The following is a 25825-nucleotide window of genomic DNA, read 5'->3' as shown; positions in this document are numbered from 1 at the left end:
ATAATGTTTAATTCTTTAAAAAAAGAAACATTCTTGTGACACTGATAATTTTCAAAATGAATGGAAAGAGCTGTAGACACCAAATAAACAAAAGCTTGCATCTTGAGAAAAACTGCTCAAGTGTACGACATAGAAGAATAAAAAACAATAAAGCAGGAAAATTACTGTAGCTACATGTATATTTTTCATTTTTGATAAATTCTTCACATTATCTATGTAGTGTTTTCTAGACAATTCTTAGCCAGTAGCAAACTTGTGGCTTGAGTTAATCATAAATGAGGTTTATGTTCAGTACATTATCTGCTGTAGAGGTGTCCATTAAACCTCCTCATACACAATACAAGTATGCCATTAAGAGGGGCTGCACATGACAGCACATCATCTTTGTTGGTGTTAGGGACATTTTTGTTACCATTTAGCATGCAGTGCTAATGAGGGCCAGCATTAAGTATCATCACTTAAACAACATCAAAGCGGATCACAAGACAAGAAAATGACTCTACTGGTGATTCACCACTAACTCATCTCAAGATGCACAGAATTAAGGAACAAGGGAAAAAAAGGAAAGGGAAACTGCCTTTACCCTGCATTAGTTACCATTTCAACATGACAGTTCATGATTCCCTTTTTGTATTGTGAGTCACCGGGCTTGATACCCAAAAGCCGCTTATATGGCAACCAGGGTCACCATTTTTTAATTCCTTATCACAACAGAGTGCAGTTTAAGAAGTCATACTTACCATGTATGTATGTAAAATAGCATCACAGAAAAGACTTGTACCATATGCAGATAATGAAGCCCAAACACTGATGGCTTACATGAAAGGAGGCTAACAATCATTGAAATGAACACAAGCTATACATTATACATGGTATATCTTAAAATTTCAGATGCAATACACAGAGTTGGCCAGAACATGTAGTAAGGGTCTGCGATGCATTTCCAGTAAACCCTCTGCAAATACAGCCAAAATCATAGTTGTGAGATGATATTCTTTGGTCAAAAACTCTTTTCATAGCAACTATGTGCAGTTTTTTTATGTAATACGAGGCCACTTCAATACAAAAAACAAAATACTTGTAATAGAAAAATCCAGGCGCCATCAAATTTTTTGTTTTCTGTAGTAGCAGATGGTCTTTATGCCCTGATTGACCTTTGAAATTTCACCAGGTTTGTTTTACAGTGCTACAGTAGATTGTGTAAATGAAAATCTGTGCGGCAAAACTAGAATGTTTGCATTTAAGTATTATGAACTATCACATAAACTTTTACAGTGTTGTACAGTACTAAAACTGTAACTTCAGTTTTTGAGCATTAAAAAAAAAACATGTAGTGAACATTTGAACAGAGGAAGTGACATCAAAATGAGAGAGAAGAGGAACAACAAGGTACATTTAGACAGTATTCCGGAAAAAAAAATAAAATCTTTAAGGTAACAATATTTCTTTCACAAAGAATAGAATGCACAACAGAAACAACTTACTACTACACACTGAAGAGTTAATTGACTTGTTCATATAACTAACTTATCTGGAGTATCTTCTTGCCCCTGCTGAGCTGGTTTAGATGGAGAAGCCCAGTGTCAAAATACATCTTTCAAAACATGCTTCACTTACATAAAAAAACAAAAACAAAACATACACACAACTCTCATCAGACACAAAAAGCACAAATGCATACCATCACAAACACTCTTGTTTGTTGTCTGTTGAATTCAAAGTGACAGCAACAGCATTTTCCTTCTAGTTTTCCATCCAGGGTCCAGTTATAGTCCGTGGAGGCACCCTGCAAACCTCAGCACAGGCCTCCCTATGTGGGGAAGCAGATGCCGCAGCACTCCATACAGATTTCCAGGCAATCCGATGACTCACAGCAGGCATCCATTATGCCACAGTCCATGTCACAGGGGCAGTTGCAGTCATCACCCATGTCATCCGTGCAGCAGCAGCAGCAGCAAGCTTCTGAGGTGCATGTGCCGCACGAGGCCTGAGCCACAACCATGTTGCAAAGCGTCAGGAACTCGCAGAACAGGCAGGCCAGGATGCAGTGGACACAGCAGTCTGGATCCATGTCAGACCATTCAGGGTGGTAGAAATGAATATATAAAACAAATGAATAAAAAGGAAATACACAAACAGGAAATAAATGCTTTTACAGTCCATTAATAAAACCAGAAAAACTGAGTGAGTAAAGGCCCTTGTCCACAAGCAGATGTTTTTGTGCTGCCAGGGTTTTCAGTGCTCAGTGCAAAAATGCTCTCAAGAGTGACTATGATCTGATGTTTTGGATGCTTCATTGTGTGAAGGGGACATTTCTGTGCATCACTGTGATCCAGCTGTTGACCAAAACGTTTCTCTGATTTAATCACATCACCTATTCCATGTTACTAGGAAGTAGGTATAGAGTATTTCTATAAAGATTTAACTGTGCATTGTCTCTTGGGATGTCATTAACTTTAAAAGGTCTTCTCCTCGATAAGGCTGTTTTCTGTGTGGTTCTGACTGCCTGTTCATATTGACAGTTGGCCAATCTGTGCTGTCATTCAAAATAATCTGACCAAGTTTTTACACATATTCAACCTCAATAAATCAACTGCAGATTTGAAATCCAAATGACCATATGCTCACTGGAAAAAGAAAATCTTAAAGCCACAATTTGTGAGCTAACGACATAAGTATTAAACAAATATAATGTTGACTAACTAGTAATGAACATTTAAGTAACACAGAAGTGACTTTGTTTGTAATCGTAGAAATAATAAGTGCTCATCATAAACGCTCAGAAAATCCGAGAGAAAAAAAGAATGCCTGTGGACAAAGGCCCTTGCCTAGCTGACAGGTATAAAGTTGTAGGTATGTGGCAAAAGGGTGAGGGCTAAGCAGGCAGGGGGGTAAAGGGAAATAAGAGAAATTCAAAGAAATGAATTCCTGTCCTGCAGTTTTGATTAACGGCCTGTTAAATAATTGTGTCATTATCATGCAAACTGCCACGTTTGTTCATACAATGATGATTAGTCAAGTCCAAGAGTCTGTCCCTGGCAAATAGGTGGATTAATGTGTGCAATGCTCACACCACTGATTAACATTTAACCTCCTCACAGACCCACGTAATGAGGCTGGTAGCAAGTTTCAGCTTGTTGTTTTGAAGAAATAGAGTTCCCCTTTAAATTACCAATGTGCCTATTAACAATCACAGTGTTTTTATGAGGGGATAAATTTGCTACATGATGCATTAAAAGGTTATGATAAAATAGAAATAAAAAATAATTCTTAGAAACTATTACTGACATTAGTATAGGAAAGTGATATAGCATAGATAATGAACAAAACTCAAAATCCTCAGCTCAGAATACATCATTATGCAATATCCATGCTTTAATTTCCCTCCAATGTCAAGGCGTTACATACAGCAACTTTAAAAAAACAAACAAATAAATAAATAAATAATAATCTGGTGTAGCATGCAACGAAGGAAAAACATTAGTACACAAGATGAAATAGTAAAAGGTGAGAGCATGCATATCAAACAGAACAAATATAGTATGAAAAGGAGATAAATATACACAATTTATGTAACTGTGTTGAAATCTCTACATCATACTAAATATCAATCTCTAAGTGCCACTGGCATACACTCCTTGGAGCTGTCTTCTTTTTGAACCAAGGCCAGCTCAGCGCCACTGCTTTGGAGTGTTAAAAAGACATGATGTGGATGGATGCAGAAAAATAGCATTACAAACAGGGTACATTTGCATAACTTTCATCAGCTCATCTTGAGCTGTCAGAAGGGGCTGTTACTGATTGGGTTAGAAGGAAAGCGAAAGGAGGAGAGTGTGGAGGACGGCATGGGAAAGCAAGCTGAGGACCGCTGGATGCTCATGTTTGATTAATCAAAGTAGAGGGGATTTTTTTTTCCTACTTTTTCAGTGCTCAGGGCTGCTGAGCTGACCAGAAGCACTAGCCGAGTGCGATACAAACAAGACAGATAGGGAACATGAAACGAGCAACTGTGTGTGTGTGTGTGTGTGTGTGTGTGTGTGTATATGTGTGAGGGCGCCTGAAATTTGAATGCATCTTATTATCCTTATCACAGGCCATAACACTGGCAGTGATGGGAGATGCATGAGAATTAATCCCTCACCCCTGAACATCTGGCCTGGACACACAGTAAGCTGGAGTTGAACAAGTGCAGAATTGTTTCAAGTCATGCTGATAAACTTGTACATACACTATGCTGGCATCCACTGTAGTGGCATAGTGTCATCTGAGTGATGCAAAATGTCAATGAGAGTAATGAACAGTGCTCAGCCACAGCTCTGTGCACAAAACCTCAAAGTTTAGCCTTACAAACTTCGTAGGACCCAGAGGGTATAGCCATGCCAGCATTCAGAATGTAACAGTAGTGTGTGAATACGATATAAACACAGTACATAGGCATTAAACAGCGACTGGCCATCTCAGCTATTCACTTGGATGTATAATTCAACACCAGCGATTACTCTGGATCTAAAACAGCCAGCAAGGAGAAGGGGAATGGGAGGAGGGGTCGTATAGTGTACACAAGAGAGCTGGACGCAAGGCACATCTTCATGAAAACAGAGGGAGAAGGACTGAAAGACAGACAGAGAAATAGAGTGAAACCAACCAACAGACAGAGAGAACAGTGCACACTGACACTGCTTCTGTTTAATGTCAGCGAGCGGCTATGAAGTCCAGAATTTGCAGGGGCCAAAAACAGCGTCCGGCGCCTCTGAGGAAATAGTTTGAGACATCTGGAAAGCTAACATCAAAAAAAAAAGAGCGGCATGACACAAAACAAGCTGGATGGGCCTCAGAGCGGCAAGCTGTGCAAAACATTCAAACTCACAAAGAGGGAGAGAGAGGGCAAGACAGCAAGACAAAGATATAGTGAGTGAAAGTGATCAGACAAAGCCTTGGTGGCCATGGGAAATACAGCAACTACATGTGGGTAAAGTGAGTAAAGGATATGGGTTGTACAGTGGAGATCCACTACATGCACTTTACAGAAGGTCTGTTTATAATACATGACTGAGGTAAACGTGAAAACTAAAGGGCAAGAGCTTCCACAACATAAAGAATCAAATCTACGTTTATAGCTTAGAGTAAGTATGCTCTGGGCTTTGACCCTAAATCTCTAAATGCGGTTAAAGTAGCTTGGAGACCTTAGCTGATTACACGCAATTAGACGAAGACAAACTGGATAACAAGATGACAAGAGTTGAGACAAGCAACCCTACTGAACAAAAGCAGCATGGTAAATGACTCCTCAGAAGCTGTGGTGTTATCACAGATTGGCTATGGTGCCAACAGCATGTGCCAAGAAACACAGTGAGGAGCACAATCCCTAGAGCGAACTCTTGCTAGCTTATGCCTTTTATTTCCTGTGTTCAGGGGGCTGTTTAGGAGGCTAATTTCACAGGCAAACAGATTATGTTAATCCATGTAAACATTCAAACACAACAGCTTGGCTGTTTTCCGGGGGGAAATAAACAGTTGAGAGGGAACATATTGATTCTGAGAGCTTGTGTCTGCAAATAAGCAACACAAAAGCCATAATGAGACAGACTTGTTGAGCTGCTGTTGTTTTTTTTCCACCCTCTCTCTTCTGTTCTTTACTAATTAAGATGTTCAAAACATGACGTGTCTGGAATATTTCTGGCAGAAACATCCCACCTCTGCGTACCTGTGTAGTTCATCTGCAACTTGACTTATCCATATTTCAACTAAACCAATCATCAAATAAAGATCTGAATACTTCTTCACTGAAGTTTATATCATTGTCTGTCCATTGTGAATCAATAACACATCACATTTTGTTTTTCTTCCTGACCTTGGTGTAAAAGCCCACATAAAAAAACAAACCAGTCAAGGTCTTCAGTTGAGGAATAAGTAGTCTTGTCCTGTAGAGTATGTGTAAACCTTTATGTCTTAGAGGAGATGCTACAGAGGAAGACAGAAGCATGTCTACAAACACATGCACAGCCTTCAAGTAAAATAGCAGGGAAAAGGATGCGACTGGGCCCTGTTAATGAGAGCCAGGGTGGTGCTGACAGGATATAGGGAGAGCCAGAAAGGGCCCAGAGGTGTGAGGGTCGGTGAGGGGCCCGAAGAAGGCTTTTAATAGGCACCCCGTGCTCTCAGGCCTCGTTAGATGGTCACACCTATCTCCCCAATGGAAAAGGGACTAGCCAACCACCTTCATTACTGCACTCACCTCGGCCTTGCACCTGACAAAGTGAAGGCTTCCCTGCATGGCAAACGGAATCTTTGACTTGTTGTTAAGGAAAATAAAAGCCCCAGGAGGAGGATAAGATGTCATTTGGTTGACGGGAGTGATAAATATGAGTAGTCGTGCACTCCCATCATTAAAATGTGAAAGAAGATAAAAATGGATTATCAATATCTTATAAAGGTGTTGTCTGACTCCCAAGAATAGAAGCTTTGACAGAAAAAGCCCTTTTCTGGTGAAGGCTCCATCTGCCACTACTTTAAGGATGACCCATCAGGTCAGGCATGATTTAATTTAATTTAATTTTTTTTGTTGTATTTGATAAATTTAGTATTATACTTCCATACTGTGTGAATGTGAGACTCATTATTATTTGTGTTTTGTCTTGACCATAACTGTAGGCATAGTACTTCTTTAAAATTCATTTTTACCAATTTGATGATCACATGTCAAGTGTCAAGACACGACTAACCACAAATATTGTCGAGATAATGCAACTGAAAGGATGTGACAGCATTTTGTGTCATTTTTCCCAGAAAGGATTAAATGAGCTGTTACTGTATGACAACCGATGATGTGTCAGGATGTTTCTCTTTACGTACATTGTAAAATGGATCGAGAAACTACCTGTCCCCAAAATCAAGCTGGAGATGTGCTCAGGAAATTTTTTACCACATCTAAAATAATTTTTAGAATAACCCAGGGCAAGATGCAGAGAATAGCCATGCCAGAAGAAGTGTTAGAAAAGCTAGTATGATGATCAACATGCATCTCCTACATATGGTCATAATTACCTGGTGTTCAGACACTCACCTTCTGGTAGAGGAGGTTTCTGTGAGCCTGTGGAACTGCCTTTGCTGCGACGACTGCTGTCACTGTTAACTGACAAGCTGGACCGCAACTTCCGCTGCATCCTCTGTGACACAGGCGTAGACGGCTGTTTCTTGGGCTGCTCTGTTGTCGCTGATGCAGATGTCATTATTCTTGCACCAGGGCCTGACACACCCATGCTGCCCGCACTGATGTTGGCACCACAGGAGCACAGGCGCGTGGCCCCAGCCCCGCTGATGCCAGGGTGGATTCCGTTGCCATTACTCAAGGTGGGTGTGCCAGTGCTGTTGTGGTGAAAGTCATTTTGGTCCTTGCCATCGTCTCTTTCAGCAGGCTCTGAGGGCACTGGCTGAGGTTCAGGCTGAGGTTGAGCTGGAAGGAGGCAGAAAGAAAAAAGGATATCATTCCAATTTAATGAAAGTTTGGGTGGGTAGACAGAGCAGAACCTCAATAAGTAATTCAGTTACTTTATTTAGCTGAAATATCTGTATACACGGATCCACATTAAAAACAAACAAGGGGGATATTGGGAAAAAAAAGTGAAGTCTCAGGCTCAAAACGTCAACTAAATAAAAGCTTTGACTGAATATTACACGGACTCAAGTTAATAGTGTGTATGAACATTTTACACATGATAGCAGAAGACAAAACACTCCAGAATATGTAGTATTATTAAAATATTTCAATTATTAAAAAATATAAATGTGCTTTGTTAACTTGGTATTTATAGTGTCTACTTTATGGCACAAAAAAAGTTACTGATTCCCTTGAGGCTTTTGCGAGTAAACACGTGATAACCTGCTCCTAACTTTTAGACTGAGGAGAACTTTGTCGACAGTCTCTTGCACCTTGCATTTCATATATTTTATTCAATACAAATTCAATGTAGCTTATGATGTTCAGTTCTTACAAAGTGAACATAGAAACGGAGACACTCTGTTCTCAACTAAAATCATTCTCAGCAAATCTTGCCATCATTTTCTAACATGATAATATCGATTATATGGCAAACATTTCACCCTGGAATGACAGACAGCAGAAAAAGATATAGGAAACTTGTATGTGACAGAATCACAAAAGCCACTGCTGTAGGCAGACACATTTGCGGGAGCAGTACCCAGGTGAGTTAAGTGTGAGAGAGGCAGAGAATGAGAGATTAATGCAGAAAAAAGTGAAATCGAGCCTGTGATACTGTGCATATACAAAATAGCTGCTGTCTGCAACAGTAATGATCTCCTTTCCTCTGAAACCTCAGAGCTGGCCTCAACTAGTCTAAGTGTATGTGTGACAGCCACAGAAAGTCAGACAGCGACCTATCTGATAAGAAAGAAGGCAAAGGATGTTAGTGAGCAAAGGAGGTGGCATTTTACTGAGACGAGCACCTGCACATTCAGCTCTACTGGGAGTTACTCCTACATTACCTTCCTTCCAGATCAGAGCCAATGTGCATGTGCACGCGCCACCAGTGCATGGTTAACTTTGGATTTTGTGAATTATTCATCTCTTTTTAAGTCTGTCTGTGTGAACTGTACTGGTATTCCTTTTTCCTCTTCTATACTTTCTGTATATACATTGAATATATGATAGACCTCAAAAACGCTCCAATTCTACTTTTTTTCTCTGTTCTTTTATTTTTTAAACTTCCACATTAAAAGATGAAGAACACTTATGGAGCCCTGACCTGTGATTTGAAGCCATCCAGAAATCAACAAATTTTCCACAGTGGATGCAGACATACAACTTAACATGTCAAGGGTAATTTCTTTCCATTTCTTTTTTTTTTCTCTCAGCTCACCAACAAGTGCAATTACAGTTAACAAGAAACGGAGCAAGTGTGGGAATCCGGCCTCGTGCTTTTTAACAACACATCACCCTGGGAGAGGCCGGACGTGAATGTGGATGTAAAACAAAGCAATTAAATACACACAGTGGGTTTCGCCGCCTCCTCATTCAGTGTTCTGCATGCTGCTTCGATAAACAAATATAGACTTTAGGGATCAGAGTTCCATGCAATTTGAATTAGACAACTGGGTACCGCACGATAGAATTCATTATGCAGTGATTTAAAACCAGGTTGATGGATTGTTCTCTCCAAAAGACAAAAGCCTTGCAGCCCACCAATGACAATATGGTGAGAGAAGCTTGCTAACAAGGAGACCCAAAGACAGCTACATCTGTTGTTGTTCTACAATTTTACCCCTGACAGTTGCAACTAGGCGTTTTCACTACATTTAATCTAGGCATCTGTGAGTATTGTTTTTTTGAAAATCATTAGCATTGAGAAAGCAACAGACAAATTGAAGGAAATACCATAAACAAATGTTTTGGTCTTGAGCCACCACATGGTAACTGTAATGTACTTGGAGGGATGGACATTCTTCCAAAATACATTCTCTTATTTGATGTTTTGTGTTTTAATGATGATTGCATATAGGGCACTGTGTAACATGGTGTAGGTGTTGGCACAGCTGGGTTGAAATCTGGTAACAATGCAAGAGAGGAAACAATCTAAAGCATTTTGTTAGGATTAATTATGTCTTACCAAAAACACATTAGATCAAAACTCCGGACATTTTTTATATATTGTTTTATGAAAATCCTAAATAAGTCCTCTAATCTGGCAAAAAAACCAAACCCCTACATACATGACTGACTTTTGTTGAATACCACACCTCTAAATGGACCCAAACATGTGAGCGAAATACCAACACCACCAGCTCTTGCAGAGAAAAGGGTAAAGGCCAACTCATCTGACAAGAGTTTTTTCCACTTCTCTGCAGACACTACTGAACTCCTACAGAATGATGTTGTGATGGGAGTTTACGCACTGCAACTCCACTAATAATGCTCAGTATGTTTCTGATCACGTCCTGCAATATCATATGTGTTGCTCTTGAGCATTCATAATTGGATCTAAATATAGAAATGTCTAATAGTAGTTAATTTAATCACCATCCCCACTGAAACACTAGGTAGTTGAGCAGGTCTTTGTGACTGAAGCTCCGGCTCTCCGTACCCCAACAATGAACCATCTTCCAAAGCGATTCTGGCCATGCTCATAAGATATGCTTTTGGTGACAGACATGTCTGTGTATGGTGCCTTATGATGCCATTTAATATGTCCTTGTACTCATGCAGGGGGGTTGCAACTAACTATTATTTTCAACATTAACATATCTGTTATTTTCCTGAATAATCACTTTGCTGTTTGGCCTATAAAATGATGATGGTGATGTCCTCACATGTCCACCTTGCTTTTTGTTCCACAAGCTGAACATATTCAGTTTACTGTCAAATAGGAGGAAAGGCACCAGAAAATATTCAGTTATGCCACTGGAATCATAGACTTTGGAATTCTTTCTTTTCTTAAAAATAAATGAATAAAAGATGAGCTATTTATGGCTACTGTTAGATTAGTCAACAACCTGTTGCAGCTCCAGTCATTCTTACAGGAATTCATTTACTGTGGTGCACAACGCATTTGAGGACACGTAGCTAAAAGAATGATGCAATATGTGGACACAAGACCACAAACATATGGCCTGAGCGCACAGATTTTAATTTCTACTCAGTACATGCTGCACTCATTCCTAATCACCTGTGATCAACTTAGTTGCATGTCACATCACATGTGATCAGGGTGTTAGGGAGCCAAAATCAGAATGAAGTAGGCCTGCTCAGCATTTTATGTGTGACACAGAGCATGATTATTTATAAACTGTACCATGCTGTGCACATGTTATGTTTTCTATATGCATCTGTAGAAATGCAACATATAGGCATAATTCAGAGTTTCGACCATGAGTGTCAAACTCATTTTAGTTCAGGGGCTAAATTCAGCCAAAATTTGGTCTGAAGTGGACCGGACCATTGAAATAATGACATAATTATATATAAATAAAGTCAACTCCAAACTTTCCTTACATGATGAAAATGTTTACATCTACAAACTGTCCTTTAAAACAATGTGAATAACATAAACAACCTAAAATTTGCTAAGAAAAATAAGTGCAATTTGAACAATATTCTGCCTCAGTTTATCACTGACGTCATGTTCATTATAACTTACAGATCACAGTGGATCTACAAATACACTAAACATTTAATAACAGGCAGAATATTGTTAAAATTACATTTTTTCCAGGTTTTTCATATTTTTTCAGGATATTTACATTTTCTGTGAAATGATAGTTTGTTTTAGTGTAATTACAGGAAAATTACATGAAAAATATTTACATTTACAACGGGAAAAATTTGGAGTTGTATGTATTTACAGGTTATTATGATAATATTTTTCCTGGTCTGTATGTGGAACCTGAACCAAAATTTTTGTGAATATCTTCAGTGTAATTTTTGCATTTCACAAATTCATCCCACGGGCCAGATTGGAACCTTTGGCGGACCACATTTGGCCCCCGAGCCGCATGTTTGACACCCCTGGTTTAGACTATGCACTTATCAACACAATGGTGCTTTCTCTGTTGGGTTTTAAATATGCAAGATTGAATTGAACTGAATTAAATTACTATTATTACTCTGAATTACAGTAGAACCATTGTTTGAGTAATTTGCTTTACAAGATGTGGCTCATGAGCATTTTTGTCTTGAAATACGAGTGGAAATCTCCAGAACAAGCGAGCTTCATACTAGCCGCCGCTAGTCAGCACAGAGCTGGCACATGCTCCCCCCAACAGGAGCAGCCTCCACTCTCTCAGTTCACGTGTTCAGATTGTGAGACAAAATGCGATTCTCCTTCCAAACAATAATCCTCCTCCTTCCCGCTCAGTCTTCCTCCAGCACAGATCGTCTCATCTTTGAAGTTAATAAATTACTTCATCTCTTTTGCATTCTGTTTTATAATGTTTTTATAGTTGTTATTTTCTTTCTAAGTGCACTTTTTCTGTTTTAAAAACCCATAAAGAAGGATTTTTGAGGTGGTTTTGGGGGGCTGGAGCAGATTAATTATATTTCAACTAATTTCAATAACAAATTGATTTGTAAAACAAGTAAACTGCAAAACAAACATGGTCATGAACCAAATTAAACTCTTAGTGCAAGGATCTACCGTATTACTCTGAATTACTCTGCCGATGGCAACATCCAGATAAGAAAACCAGATGGCTAAGTCTTCCAAACACTGTTGGTTGATGATGTGCACCATTTGATCCTCAGATGTGGCCACATGTTTTGAGGTGAAAACATAAAATTTCAGGCTGATATTATTGGAGCTCAATGAAGTTAATGACTGAACTTGACCAATTTCCAAACACCCCCTATGCATCAATATATGGCACCACATACAGCTCACAACTATATTGGCCCTAGTTCTAATAATAAAAAAAACATGACGGCAAACACCTGTCTTGATGATGACAGTTCCTTAACCAGTCATTTATCCAGACTATCTTATGCAATAACAGTCATTTTCTCCATGAAGGTTTAGAGAACTCATCATTTGGCCTCACAAACACATAAACAGTGGCAATCATGTGCAAAAAAGGCCACAGTAGACTGGGAGGCATGTGACCTTTCCTTTTGAGGAAGTGAAGCTTTCAATTTACAAAAATATAAATAGTTATTAAGAAACCACCATGTAAAACACAGAGAACATGTGCGGCTGCTCAGGGTTCTGACACTGCAAAGCTCTAAAAAATGGTCTACAGAACAGCACAATTCAGTGGCAGGTTGCTGGATAGGTCTTTACACAGCCACAGTTTTTATTTTTATCCTGATGAACACGTTGACTAAGACGAATGAACACGAAGGAGTAATATTCATAATCATGGATCATGATAATGATGATACTGTCAAAGATGGCAATGACAGACTTACACAGTCACCACGAGACAAATGAAGAAATAATGAGAAAAAAGCAGAATTACAGTGAGTTCTGTTTGATCTACACTACAGTTTGCCCGTCGAAAACTTTTACTGTAAATGTGACATAGACAAATGTCAGTGGTCACAGTGCGCTTTTTTAACTGAAATGCATTTTAAGTAGCTTTTTTTTTGCATAAACTACAGAACTGCACAGAACATCTACAAGATTTGATACATGATTGAAATTCATAATCATGAGACAATAGTACAAATTGTTAAAATTTTTAACATTAAGGTAGGTTTCTCATTTGAGAATTCAACTGATTTGCAGATATATGAGCATGGCCAAATAATAAATCGGAATGAAGTAAAATTTATACCATGGTAAAGAACATACAACAGCAGGAGATACAACCTGAATGAAAAATTTGATATGAACTCCCAACAAGTTTTCCTTTAAAATCACACAAGTTGTGCAGCTACCACATCCTAGTGGTGGTGGGTAGTCGTCTTGAGATAAGTGAATGCACAGTCTGACAGGTTGCATTAAAACACCATGTTTTGGAGGAAGAACTGGACACATGCACATACACATTTCAAACTGGACTTGTAACCGGCCTATTTCTAGCACATCAACAACTGTTGAGAGTGTACATTTGTAGTTGAATAAAACATGGTATTCCCCTACACACGCTGTCACACACATCACAGGGGAAACTAGGGGGTGAGTGGTTCTTGACTGTCTAAGCAGCATCCCAATTTGGTCCTAGCTACTAGTAGCTGACAGCGTCAAATATCTGGGGAGCATTTTTAAAAGGCCAGTGTTTGATGGATTCATGAAGAACACACAAATATAATTGCCATTTGTCACTGAGTCTTCAGTGGCTGCGCCACACAGGGACCACGCACCGGAGTGTCTAGAGAGCGCTGGAGCTGCACCAGAGCTGTGCAGGGATCGCTCTGTATGTAAAACTGAGTATATAAACACCTCCGTTTTTGTCACAGAAAATAGGTCCTACAGGAGGGAGCTGGAAATTGCACCCAAAAGACAGAAAAGAGAAGTGGAGGAGTATATATATATGTCAAAGCCTACTGAATCTCTGTTTCACATACACACACACAGAGGCAGACCTACCAGGAAGAAATATGCATGCATGCATGTCAACTGAAACAGAGCTGTATAAACAAGAATTCTAAAATAGTCAAGAACATGAAAATATAACACAAAGGTCAAACAGGGCAGTATGGAGATTCTCATTTGCACACTGCTACTCCGAGAGTCGCAGGTAAGGCAGAGAGCGGATTGAACAACTACAAGCGCTGTGTTTCCAAAGCTCAGTCCTTTTTAATATTAATGCCCCTGAGACAGAGAGAAAGAGGGAGAAGAGAGACGAAAGGTGTTTGCCTAGGCTTATTAGAATGCCCATCATAGAGAGCATACAGTTATTCAAATGTCACATCATGTCAGCCAAATAAACACCACAATCCAGATCTTGTGTTCATCTCCTAATAGCCGTTATTACACAACGCCATGAGTTTGTGAGTTAACGTGGAATTGAATATGAGAGTGAAAGAGGCACCTTTATTTTAGTTATGAATCCCAAACAGAAACCGACAGTTAGCTCTGAAATGCTAATTTTACTAACATGGCCAGTGTATTGTTTATCTTTATGTGCCTTGTATTAGAAAAACATGTATATTTTCTGCTCGACTGGCCATGTACCTGCATGATTGAAATGCTAATTTGTAAATGTGCAATGACCTAGCCAGACTCTTCTTACCAACACCACCACCCCCTCTCTCTGCCAAAACAGCCCGAGGTATCATCTCTCCTCCCAACAAACAGCAGTGTGTGGAACAGCCCCTGCCTTTCAATCCAAAGGGATATATTTTCTCATTAGAAATTATACATCTTTCCTGTCCATATTTATAGACGCAAAACCAGGGGAATTATACTGCAGAGAGAGGGAAAGGGACAGAGAGAGGAAAATAGTACAATGAATGTTATTACAAAGGCCTCTGATTGAAATTTTCCTTGGGCGTATCAAAGCCTCGTTTACCGTTTGACCTTCCAAACTCCGGGACAAGGACTTTCTTTATTGTCTAGAAGGACGCATTGCAAGGAACAGACAAGCTACTCCAGGATCATCACTCAAGTGTCCCAACAACAGAAAACTATAATGTGGATATGACTGGTGTGAAATGAGAGTAAATGGCTGATGTCTGGCAACTAAGAACAAGCATTTGATTAGAAAATTAGACGCTATATCCTATGTGAGAGCAGTGCATAGTTGGCTGTCTGGTTTTAAGCCTTTACGCAAAATGGATGGACACAGCTAGCAGAAATGTCACTTGGTCCAACAAATAAAGAAAGAAAGCTCTAGACATCTTTCTAGCCCTGTCAGTTTGTACACACCGTTTTGTATTTACTCAGGATAAGATGATGATGATGATGATGACGGCAGAATGGACGACAATGACTACTGTGGATAGCTAAATTACCTCCTCTGATATTGGATCCTCATCAGCAAAACTGACAAGCTCATATGTATATGGGTGGGGGTGGGTTATGGTACCTTGCAATAGAACTCTATTAGCTGTCTTCACCTGTCAAGGCTGATCATATTGTGTAGCATCTCATTTAAGCAGGAAATATCACATTTGTCTATCTTTTTTTTCTACATCCCCACCCACACCTTGGGTTTTGGGGCTTGCAGTCTATATTGTTCAGTTAGTTCTCTACAGAAACACCCCCCCACTCTCATTTCTTTTTAGCCTTTTTGCATTTTTTTTTTACACTCATTCATATTTGGCTCCTTTAAGTGACACTTGAAGACTCCACATAATATTATTTCTAATCCCCCCTCACTACTACCGCTGCCTCCACCAAACATAGAGTGAAGCAGGATGTCAGGGATTTACTAATTTCAAACTTTGCTGCTGATTGAATGGAAAAAAATAACCCCCTTAGACCTTGTTCCACTTAATTACATTTTACAGTGGCAAAGGCAACTTAAGAGACAAGAGCTTGATTTGACAACACAGACCTTTTAGTGCATGAGTCTGGTTAAGGTGTGTGCGCTCTGTGCATATGTGTTAGAAAGGGGGGGGGGGGGGGGGCATCAATTATTCTATGATTTCAAAATGGAATATTTTCCTGAATTAATATGACTGAATCTCATCTAAATCATTGAAACTCTCAATGAAATGCCATTTTCTCTTACACAAATCATGCTGAGGAGAAGTCGTTCACTCTGCCCACCCACCACCCTCTAGCTCCGGCCACTCAAGTCTGGTCTCTCCACTGTTGTGTGGAATTTGGCATGGTGCTAATTTGAGGCTGCTAATGTAGCAGAACACAGGACATCAAGCAGAGTACAAAGCCGTACAACCTGGCTGCAGCAAGAGCCGCTAAATTGTGCTTTATTCTCTCCTTCTCCTTATTTCAAAGATGAATTTGTACGAGCTGGTTTCTGCATTAAGCTTTGTCAAATGCCTTTCATTACCCCTCGTCTGTTTCTTAGAATCCAAGAGGGGAGAAAGACTGTAGTATAAAGACAAGTGAATATATGATTGCGGTATCTTTAAAAAGCTGCACAACTTGCACGGATTTAGGCTTTACACAGCTAGCTACCACAATTTCTAGAAAGATCAATTATGACGTGACTCAGAGCAGGCCTGAGGGAGCTGCCAGGCTCCATACTCCAAAAACGTGCTCCACCCTCTCCTTGCTGACGACTCAAAACAAAAACGAAGCAACAGAGCGGGAGTGAACAGGAGGGGGAGAAGAGTGAGCAAAGGAGGGAAACGGGGGTATTTTCAGTTTCAGTTACATCGATGACTCAAATATTCCACCGGCTTCAAAATCTCCTCGCTGAAGTAGAAGTTCCACAGGAAACTCACTTGTTTGAAATTCAACGGCAGGCGCGCAGTCATACACATGCGCACAATCATAGTTGTACACAAGCACATGCAAAAAGTCAGACACAGAAACAACTGCATGTACCAGATAAATATCTGTAGAGTATCTACTTGTGCTTTACATAAAACACTACTGCAAGTCAGGACAAGCCTCTGCCACAAGGCTCCACTCCCAAAAAGTCAAAATACAACAGAGGTCTGTCTGCAGGTCAGAGAGGGGATAGGCAGTCTATCAAAATACCCCCACACCTAGTTCCTTTATTTGCTCAGTATCAATCTCAGCATTAACCCTCTGCTAATGGGACAGCTGTGGGTCAGCGCCTCGCATCTTCGGGATGCCAATCAAGGTCTTAAGCTGAGAGATCAGCCTTTGGGACAGAGGTGCTCGTCTGCCTCTGAGTGGCTTTTTAAACACGGAGACACCCGTATTGATTTTAGCTCTAGTCTGAAAGAAGAGGGTGGGGGGGCTGAAGCGCACTAGCAGGGGCTTGTGTCAGCTGTGGCTGCCTGTGTGTCTGGACGAGAGCCATCCCCTGGTCCCCGGTCACCCTCTACTGATCAGGGGGCCTGACAGAATGACCTAGCAGAGAGGCATTGAACCTGCAAACACGAAGGGGGCAAGAAGCTGGAAGCTCGAGGGGGTCGGGGCTGGCGGGGGTAACATCAGCAGCGATCTCAGTAATAGAAAAGGGTTTTAACCTTAATGTTGGAGCCAAAACCCTGCTAGAGGCCAAGTAATCCCCCCTGCGCTCCTCTCATTTGAACTGGCTGATTTTTTTTCTGCCTCTCTCTGTGTCTGGGTTTGTGAAAGGCACTGACACTGCCTTATGTGAGGTTGGTTATGAAGGTGATAAACACATGCCAAGCAGGCCATCTAACTTACCTCTTTAACTCATCTCTTTTCACTTGCATAAATAAAAAATATGAACAGTTTTACCACTGCAGATATTGACTGTTAAGAGCCACTTCAAAGACAATGGTCAACTGGTGTTACAATGGACTGGAACAACTTACCCTGGATAGACAGATTCTCTGCAATGAATAAAAAGAACAAAAGCTTTCTTCGCAGTCAGAGCCCATATATGTTGCCTTGTATGTAACATAAGCACTTAAAAGACTTGAGTCCATGAACCGAGGTATGCATATCTAACCATTTGGCTCAAGTATTTTGGATATCTTTAGAAAAAAAAATTAACACTGAATAGGCTCGGGCACTTCGGGTAAAATATGCTAATTAACACACTTGAAATTTCCCATATGAAATCTATCTGCACCAAGACAATGAGAAAATAATTACAACAGAGGTAGAATTACAATGGCCATTTTAATCAACCCCTACACTAGCATTTCACCCTATTTATACAGTTTTTGATTCCATGACCCACTGGTAAGTAATCACTTGAAAATTATGGCTCAGTTTATAATAGGTCTATGCTTTAGACACATTATTTCTGCAGAGACAGGGCTCTGAGGATTACAATAAAGATATGAATCTTGCATAACAACAATCATCATGCAGCTCCTATAGCTGAAAAATATTCTGGGGAAAAAAATGGCATGAGGTTAAAAAGTTTTAAACTACTTAAGTAACTTTGGAATATACATGAGGCAGAGTGTGGCAGTGTGAGAATGTTGATTCAGTGCTTGGATAGCAAAAATATGTCAGCACTTGCCCCTTTGTTTTATCTTAAGTTAGAAATTCTGCCATTTCAATATAAACTGGCAGGTATCATGAAACTTCATAGTTTTGTACAAAAAGCTTAAGAGTTGCTCCGTCAAGGAATCTTGTGACACTCTTCCATTAAATTGTCCCTTTCATTTATTAGAGGTCACATATTCACTTCCAAAAGGTCAATTCTGCACACAGGTAATAACCTTGAAGGTTTGCCACTAAAAGCCCAATCAGATTCACACAAAGGACAGACTAATGTCTTTCTTTAAAATAGAGATTTGTGTTATTTGACCTTCCTGTCTCACTCCACTATTTCCTCTAGATAAAAAGAAATACGGACCTGTTCTTAAGCAGCTAGTAAGGTCATCTTTATCAAGCACAGAAGCATTTTAAAAAAAGTATTTGACAATCCAGTGAATAATGTGACGATTAAACTCCTAAAACTGGTGCTGGGCGGTAGCAATTTATTTCAAGGCAGGGGCTGGTGAGCCAAAGCCCTGTTTGCAGGAGATATCAGCTGCTTGAAAACCCAGAACGGTCTCTTGAGGAATCTCTGTCTCCCCCACAAGACTCTCCCTCCTTCCCCAGGATGGTGGAGCCACAGAGGAGCCGTTCACTGACAACAACCTTACAGGAAGGGCAGAATTGTTCTTTTCCTGTAAAACAAGCTGGTGGTTGGCAATTCCTGCACCAACTTTTTCAACTTTTTTTTACCAAGCATGTGAATTGAAGAAACTTGACTTCACAATAATAAATCTCAACCACTTCTGCTTCTTAGTTTAGTTCTTGCAGTTCTGTGGCAAGTTTGCCATGTTTACTTTGCCATTTCAAGAAAACACACTAGTTAAAAAGACAGCTTGTCAAAACAATGTTATCCTAACTGAAATCGAATCTGTAGTGTTATTAAAACACTACAATAGGCTTCCGCTGGTTGTGAAAAGTTGGCGTCTACATACACACGCACTAAGCTTCGGACGGCTGGGGGCTGGGAGCATGCAGGCAGATGATTTCTTATTGATCTCCTGTTTCTCAAGTAAAGAGGGCTCTCAATTACCCCTGTCACTGAGCAACCTGACTGGCTGCCTTAAAAAAAAATCTAGAGTAGATCAACAGGGTCGATGACACAAATAGGTTAAAATATTATGATTTCCAACTTTGATCTAACCACAAACACGCATGAGAACATAAAACTTTCACATAGGTTATCATACAAACAATTATGTTTTTATGCCACTATTTGACAACGCTATTTAGCGTTTGTTAGTCTCTCAAAAGAGCCCATTCTGCTGCTTCTAAAACAAGACTGTCTGTGTGAAGGGTAGAGAGAGAGGGGAAAAAAAAGACGGTGTGTAGATGTTCGAGGGTGACATCAATTACAACGCAAAACTGTTGTCACAGGGGCTTATCTGCTGAGATGAAAGAAAAGCATGCCTCCCTCCAGAAGTGCAATACTCCACACACCTGCCAAGCTAGAAAGACCTCTTGACAGAAAATCTTTTTTTCCCCTTTTTTGCAACCAAATCTCTTTTCTTCGCTGCTTCAGTAAACAAGCCACTGGCAAGTCATTTAGCTTCATACCAAAAAAGGCAGGAAAAGGCGCCCTGGAAAAGTTAACAAACGAGAAACAAAAAAAAAAAAATGGTTGTGTCAAATGCAAACACATTCCTTATTATAACAAAGCACTTGCATGGATGGAAGCAATCAGCTGCTATTTCCCTTGCTGACACATCTCAGTCTTCTTAGGAACAATAAAAACACACAGAAAGCTTTTAGATCGTTTCCTATTGTGAACTGTATTCCATAGCTCAGTGTCAAGTCATTTTACTGAACAAGAGTGCATCTAGACTTAATTAGACCTGCTAACAACTTGAGCAGTTCAATGCCAGAGAATTGTTTCATAAAACCTCCCTGAGCCATTGCATTTGCATAAAATGTGTCGTTTCAACACTACAATTGATGAGTTTCCTCCATTATTAAATATGGATAAAAGATTGAGAGAGAAACTTAACTATTACTGTATCCCATCTATGATTGCTACAGAAGGAACCAGTAGGAGCACTATTATGCTACAATACTGTCTCCTCTAAATCCCACATGCCTCTAAAGACACTATTAAACAGCAGAACGCCCCTGGCACAATTCCTCTCCTGTAGGTAAATGTTTGGTATTGGGTAAAAACATTTTGGCAATTAGCATGTTAAGGCAGTCAATACTAGAACCACAAACAGGACTTCCCTTCTTCCATAACGCAGGGCTGAGGGTTGGAATGAAAAGCTAAAAGTAGAAAGGAACCAGATCTTGGCCTTCTGGGCAAAATGAAATATCATGCATGTTACCACCCACCTGCAAAGAGGTCACGGTCATATCTTGATATTATTTTAATTGATAACACCACAACTAATATTTTAGTTTTCCAACTAGCCCTACCCCTTGCATGTACACAGGGCAACTGTCATAACATCCATTTTCAACAGTTGGAATAGATTTTAAAAATTAGGTTGGAATAAATACTCTCTGAATTCACATAAAACATTATACGCCTATTGCTGTTCAGCTCAACCCCTTGACTATGCACGCAAAATATGTTAACGGTTTCACTCTCTCCAATTAAATGCCTCATTGTTGTTTATCATTAAAATAACACCAAGACATCCTGCTGTCCACCCACAGCTTTCCCAGGTCGTTAAAACTTACTTCTTACAGGCTCACAATAATTAGGCTTCTCCTCAGTCATGTGATCTTCAGACGCTGGTTTCCTGGGAGACGGTGTTCTTCCTGATGGTTCACTGTCAGATGCATCTAAGGTCACAAGCAATGTTAGATATTAAGGACAAAAACCTGTTGCACAAAAAATAAGTATTTTTCTTCCTAGTCATTTACAGAGATACTCCTTTGTTTAATTTAATGCTGTCTCATTATGAGCTCAACTGTTTAAAATGAACCAGTATTAGAGCTAAATTAACATGTACTAGAGCTATTTCTCCAAAAACAGATGTAAACTTTTACTTCAGGGTCAGCCACAGTGGTCAAAATGTCAGGGACAACTAGATGAGCCAGAGGTGCAAAGGCCACGCTGCCTATTTTTGCCAGAAAAAACACAGTCCACTGGCAAATAGTTGCACTACATGGTGGGGCTGTTCAGGTGAAGGCCCTGCCAGAGCTCTGGATCTCATTTTCTCTCCTTCTGCTCCCGGGTGTGCTCTACCTGCCAAGCTTCTTTTACTGCCATAAAGGCAGCATTCATCTAAATTGGAAAAAGTATGTAGGCAAAAACTGAAGCTTGATAGCTATGCAGAAACACAAGAGACAGTTTCACTCATCTCTCTAAGCCCATGTCTTCTTGACTTCAAGACTTGCTGGCACTTTGGTCGTTGCACACTGCCGCTTTGTTCAGTAAATAAACCTTCCACAATGACTTTATTCATTGGTCTGATGCCAGATTCTTGCTCACAGCCCACAGTTCTTTTCTCAGGAACTGCAGGTTTTTCAATAACATACTGAATATTGTGCAGAAATTGTGAAGAAAAAACAGCCAGGAATGATTCAGCAAAGCCTAACAACCACATTTAGTGAAGCTGGATGTACTGACACGCTTGTTCCGATGTTACAAGTCTCTGTTTGTAAGCAGTGATGAATGGGGGAGTGGAATTGATGGGCGCAGGCCAGCAGCTCTAGATAGATATGGCACATATCTCAGCTTCGAGTTGATGTATGGTACAGTTGCGATAGCAGCAGTAGTGTGTGATGCATCGCAGTATTTAGTGATCACAGTTAGAAATAAATTGGTCTATTCTCAGTACATCCACAGTCCCCTGAGAAGGGAAATCCAGTCTTAACTGTGAGCGTCTTTGAAGGTCCAGTGAAAATCCATTCGCAATCCAGCAGCCCCAGTGATTGCTTACTTTGTCCTACTTTGCTATTTTTTGACAGTGCCATAATGATGCTTGGTATAAATAGGATGGTTAACGGTTCATTGCTTGTTTGAAGAAAAATGAAAAGGGGGTGTGGGGGTAAGCTTATTTTACATGTGATAATCTTAGGGGCAACTAGAAAGTTAATTAAAAACTATAATTGGCTGTGGTTGCTGTTAATAGTCACCAGGGCGTTTCTACAGACTTTATTGAGGAAAAAAGCAAAAACATTATCAAGGCTTAACACTGGAGCACACATAGCCTACTAATGTATACTAAAAATCACATGACTATAATTTGAAAAGACAAGGCTGATATTGTCCCAAGCATGCTGATAAATGTTGATATGCACCACTAATCTGTTAATACACTCACTCTCTCATGTTCTATATTTGGCTTTTTACACCATTTTCTTCTTTGTGTTTGACTGTATATGCAGAATGAGTTCTTGACGGAATATGTCACTGGTATTTATAGCGTAGTTTGCAGAGCTCTGGCAGAAAGGGGAAAATAAAAAACTCCATAAACATTCATAGGAGTGAACTTCATGTACCATAGAGCCATGCAATGTAGAGGGGATTATTCAACAGTCATGTGCTGGGAGTTTGGAGAACATAATCATCCCCATTACACCAGATCATCAGATTCTATAGACACCTTCAAGCGACTCTAAAAAATTCACTTTTATAAACAAGCATTTCATTAAATCTCTTCTGTTTACGCCCCCAGTGAATTCATGTTACTGACTTGACTTCTTCCCTAGAGTCTCTGTGCTTTATCACCTCACAGGTTTTCCCAGGATCATCACCGGTTTTTCCCTGGATCTTCACAGGTTTTCCTAAGATCATCTCTGGACCTGCTGCTGTGGTCCTGCCTCTCTCCACCTTTATCTCTGGACCTACTGCTGTGGTCCTGCCTCTCTCCACCTTTATCTCTGGACCTACTGCTGTGGTCCTGCCTCTCTCAACCTTTATCTCTGGACCTGCTGCTGTAGTCCTGCCTCTCTCCACCTTTATCTCTGGACCTGCTGCTGTGGTCCGGCCTCTCTCCAACTTTATCTCTGGACCTGCTGCTGTGGTCCTGCCTCTCTCCACCTTTATTGTCATCACTCACTTATCCATATAGTTACGATAGTGTTTATTATACTGTTCTATACATGTTCTAGTTCAGTTATCTGTGCATGTGTCTACCCCTACCGCCACCCTCTCCCCCAGTCTCTCTCTATCTCTATCGCTCTCTCTTTTCTCCTCCTTTACTTTCTCGCTCTAACCCCAACTGGCCAAGGCAGACGGCCATCCTTCAGGAGTCTGGGTCTGCTCGAGGTTTCTGCCTGTTAAAGGGAAGTTTTTCCTCGCCACTGTCACCAGTCAGAAGTGTTTGCTCCTGGAGGATTCTGTTGGGTTTCTGTAATTGGCTTAAAATTTGATTCGATCTATCTTGCCTTTATGTGAAGCACTTTGTAACATGTTGTTTTAAAAAGTGCTATATAAATAAAGCTTTATACAGGGTGGGGAAGCAAAATTTACAATATTTTGAGGCAGGGATTGAAAGACAGTGTATGACCAATTAGTTTATTGAAAGTCATGAGAATTTATTTGCCACAAGAAAATTTACATAATAAAAAATGTTTTTATTCTATGTGTCCTCCTTTCTCAATAACTGCCTTCACACGCTTCCTGAAACTTGCGCAAGTGTTCCTCAAATATTCGGGTGACAACTTCTCCCATTCTTCTTTAATAGTATCTTCCAGACTTTCTCGTAATAGTTTTGCTCATAGTCATTCTCTTCTTTACATTATAAATAGTCTTTATGGACACTCCAACTATTTTTGAAATCTCCTTTCTGCTCTGTGTTCCAAAAGTCAGAACTAAACATGGAGAATCAGCGTTCAGTTTCTATGCTCCGTATATCTGGAACAAACTACCAGAAAATATCAGGTCTGCTGAGAGTCTGAGTTCTTTTAAGTCAAGGTTAAAGACTCACCTGTTCACTGCTGCCTTTGACTAAAAGGCTTTGGACTTTTTAAATTTTATATTCTCTTTGAAACTCTGCACTGCAACTCTTACTTTAATATGTGTGTGTTTTTATTTTTATTTTATTCTATTTTTTTTATTTTATGTGTTTTATTATTCGCTGTTTTTAATCACCTTTTTACATGTTTCTTTTATAATGTTTTAAATGTGTTTCTTTTTGCTTCTTTTATTTCAATGTCCTGTGTGAAGCGCCTTGAATTGCCTTGTTGCTGAAATGTGCTATACAAATAAACTTGCCTTGCCTTGGTGTGACGAGTGCATTCAGCAAATCATACACTCTTTGACGTTTGCTTTCCTGATTACTCATATGGGCAAAAGTTTCTGAAAAGGTATGGATAATAGTGTTAGGTATGATTATGACATCAATATATGTTTGGTTTCAAAACAATTGATGTAGTGCCTGCTGAGAAAAAAACAACTAAATGTTCATTGTAAATTTTGCTTCCCCACGCTATATAAAGCTTTATATGAGTAGAATAGTTGTGTTCTGGATGGTAATCAGTTGCATTCTCATCTTCTCCTCACTGTTCTTACCATGTGAAGCTGACAGGAGGGGACTGGTCTCTTGCTGGGGGCCCTTTGCTGGACCTGCCGGCCCATCCGCAGGAAACACGGTCTCCTTGGACATGAGACAGACGTCTTTTGCGGACACACACAGTAGAAGTACGAGTTCCTCCCTTTCCTCAGCCCTCAGTGCTGTGAAAACACACGTCTCATGATTAGAACAGACGTAAAGACATAAAAAAGTAACATCGCAGAGATCATTACTCAACTGTGAAGAACCGTCTGCTTATTCACACACACACACCAAGTGACGTCGAAGCGCAGTAAAAACTTAGTGGAAATTTCCCTTCTCTCCCTTTTTTACATAAACTTGTTGAAAGCTTCCATATGCAGCCCTACTTTGGTTCTCACATTGGTTTCTTAGTCGAAAAAAGCCACGTACGCTCTTTTTTTTTTAAGTATGTTTATAACCAAAAACGGAGCCAGTGTTTATAAAGCATTATCTTACCTTTCAAACATGACAACTCCCTCTCTTCAAATCTGACTTATTCCCATCCTTCCTTCCTCCAGATCTTTCCCGAGACGTTGGAGAGAAAAAAAAAAAAAAAAAAAAACTGGATGAAGGAGTAACTTAGAGTCCAGAAAGTTTACAAAGTAGCCGAAGTTGACTTGTTACTGTGTCCCAGTCAGTCCTGCTGCGGTTTTCTTCAGATGTTGACGACGTGAAAAAAATATCAATAATATTCGTCGTGTTGCCTTCGACGTTCAGTGGCGGTAGTTTTTGCTCAGGATAGTTCTGCTTCTAAAACATTTTCATCATATCCGGATTCCTTCAGTACAGCCAGTGAAGCCGCTCTGCTCTCCCTCTGCTTCCCCTGACGGC

General features: G+C 40.0%; 1 protein-coding gene across 1 annotated transcript; it reads right to left on the bottom strand.

Moving 5' to 3' along the window:
• Positions 1–1040: 1040 nt before the first annotated feature.
• mdfic (MyoD family inhibitor domain containing) lies at positions 1041–25825 on the bottom strand. The gene is made up of 5 exons (XM_030150918.1): positions 25451–25825; positions 24973–25134; positions 21189–21293; positions 7064–7453; positions 1041–2061 (listed from the first exon to the last, which is right to left on the bottom strand). The coding sequence occupies exons 2-5, from the start codon at positions 25064–25066 to the stop codon at positions 1811–1813; spliced, it is 840 nt and encodes a 279-aa protein (XP_030006778.1). The 5' UTR covers positions 25067–25134; positions 25451–25825; the 3' UTR covers positions 1041–1810.

Source organism: Sphaeramia orbicularis, chromosome 12 (assembly GCF_902148855.1).
Source record: "Sphaeramia orbicularis chromosome 12, fSphaOr1.1, whole genome shotgun sequence".
Lineage (NCBI taxonomy): Eukaryota > Metazoa > Chordata > Actinopteri > Kurtiformes > Apogonidae > Sphaeramia > Sphaeramia orbicularis.
The sequence above is the reverse complement of the archived record's forward strand: the minus strand, read 5'-3'. Positions and strand labels throughout refer to the sequence as shown.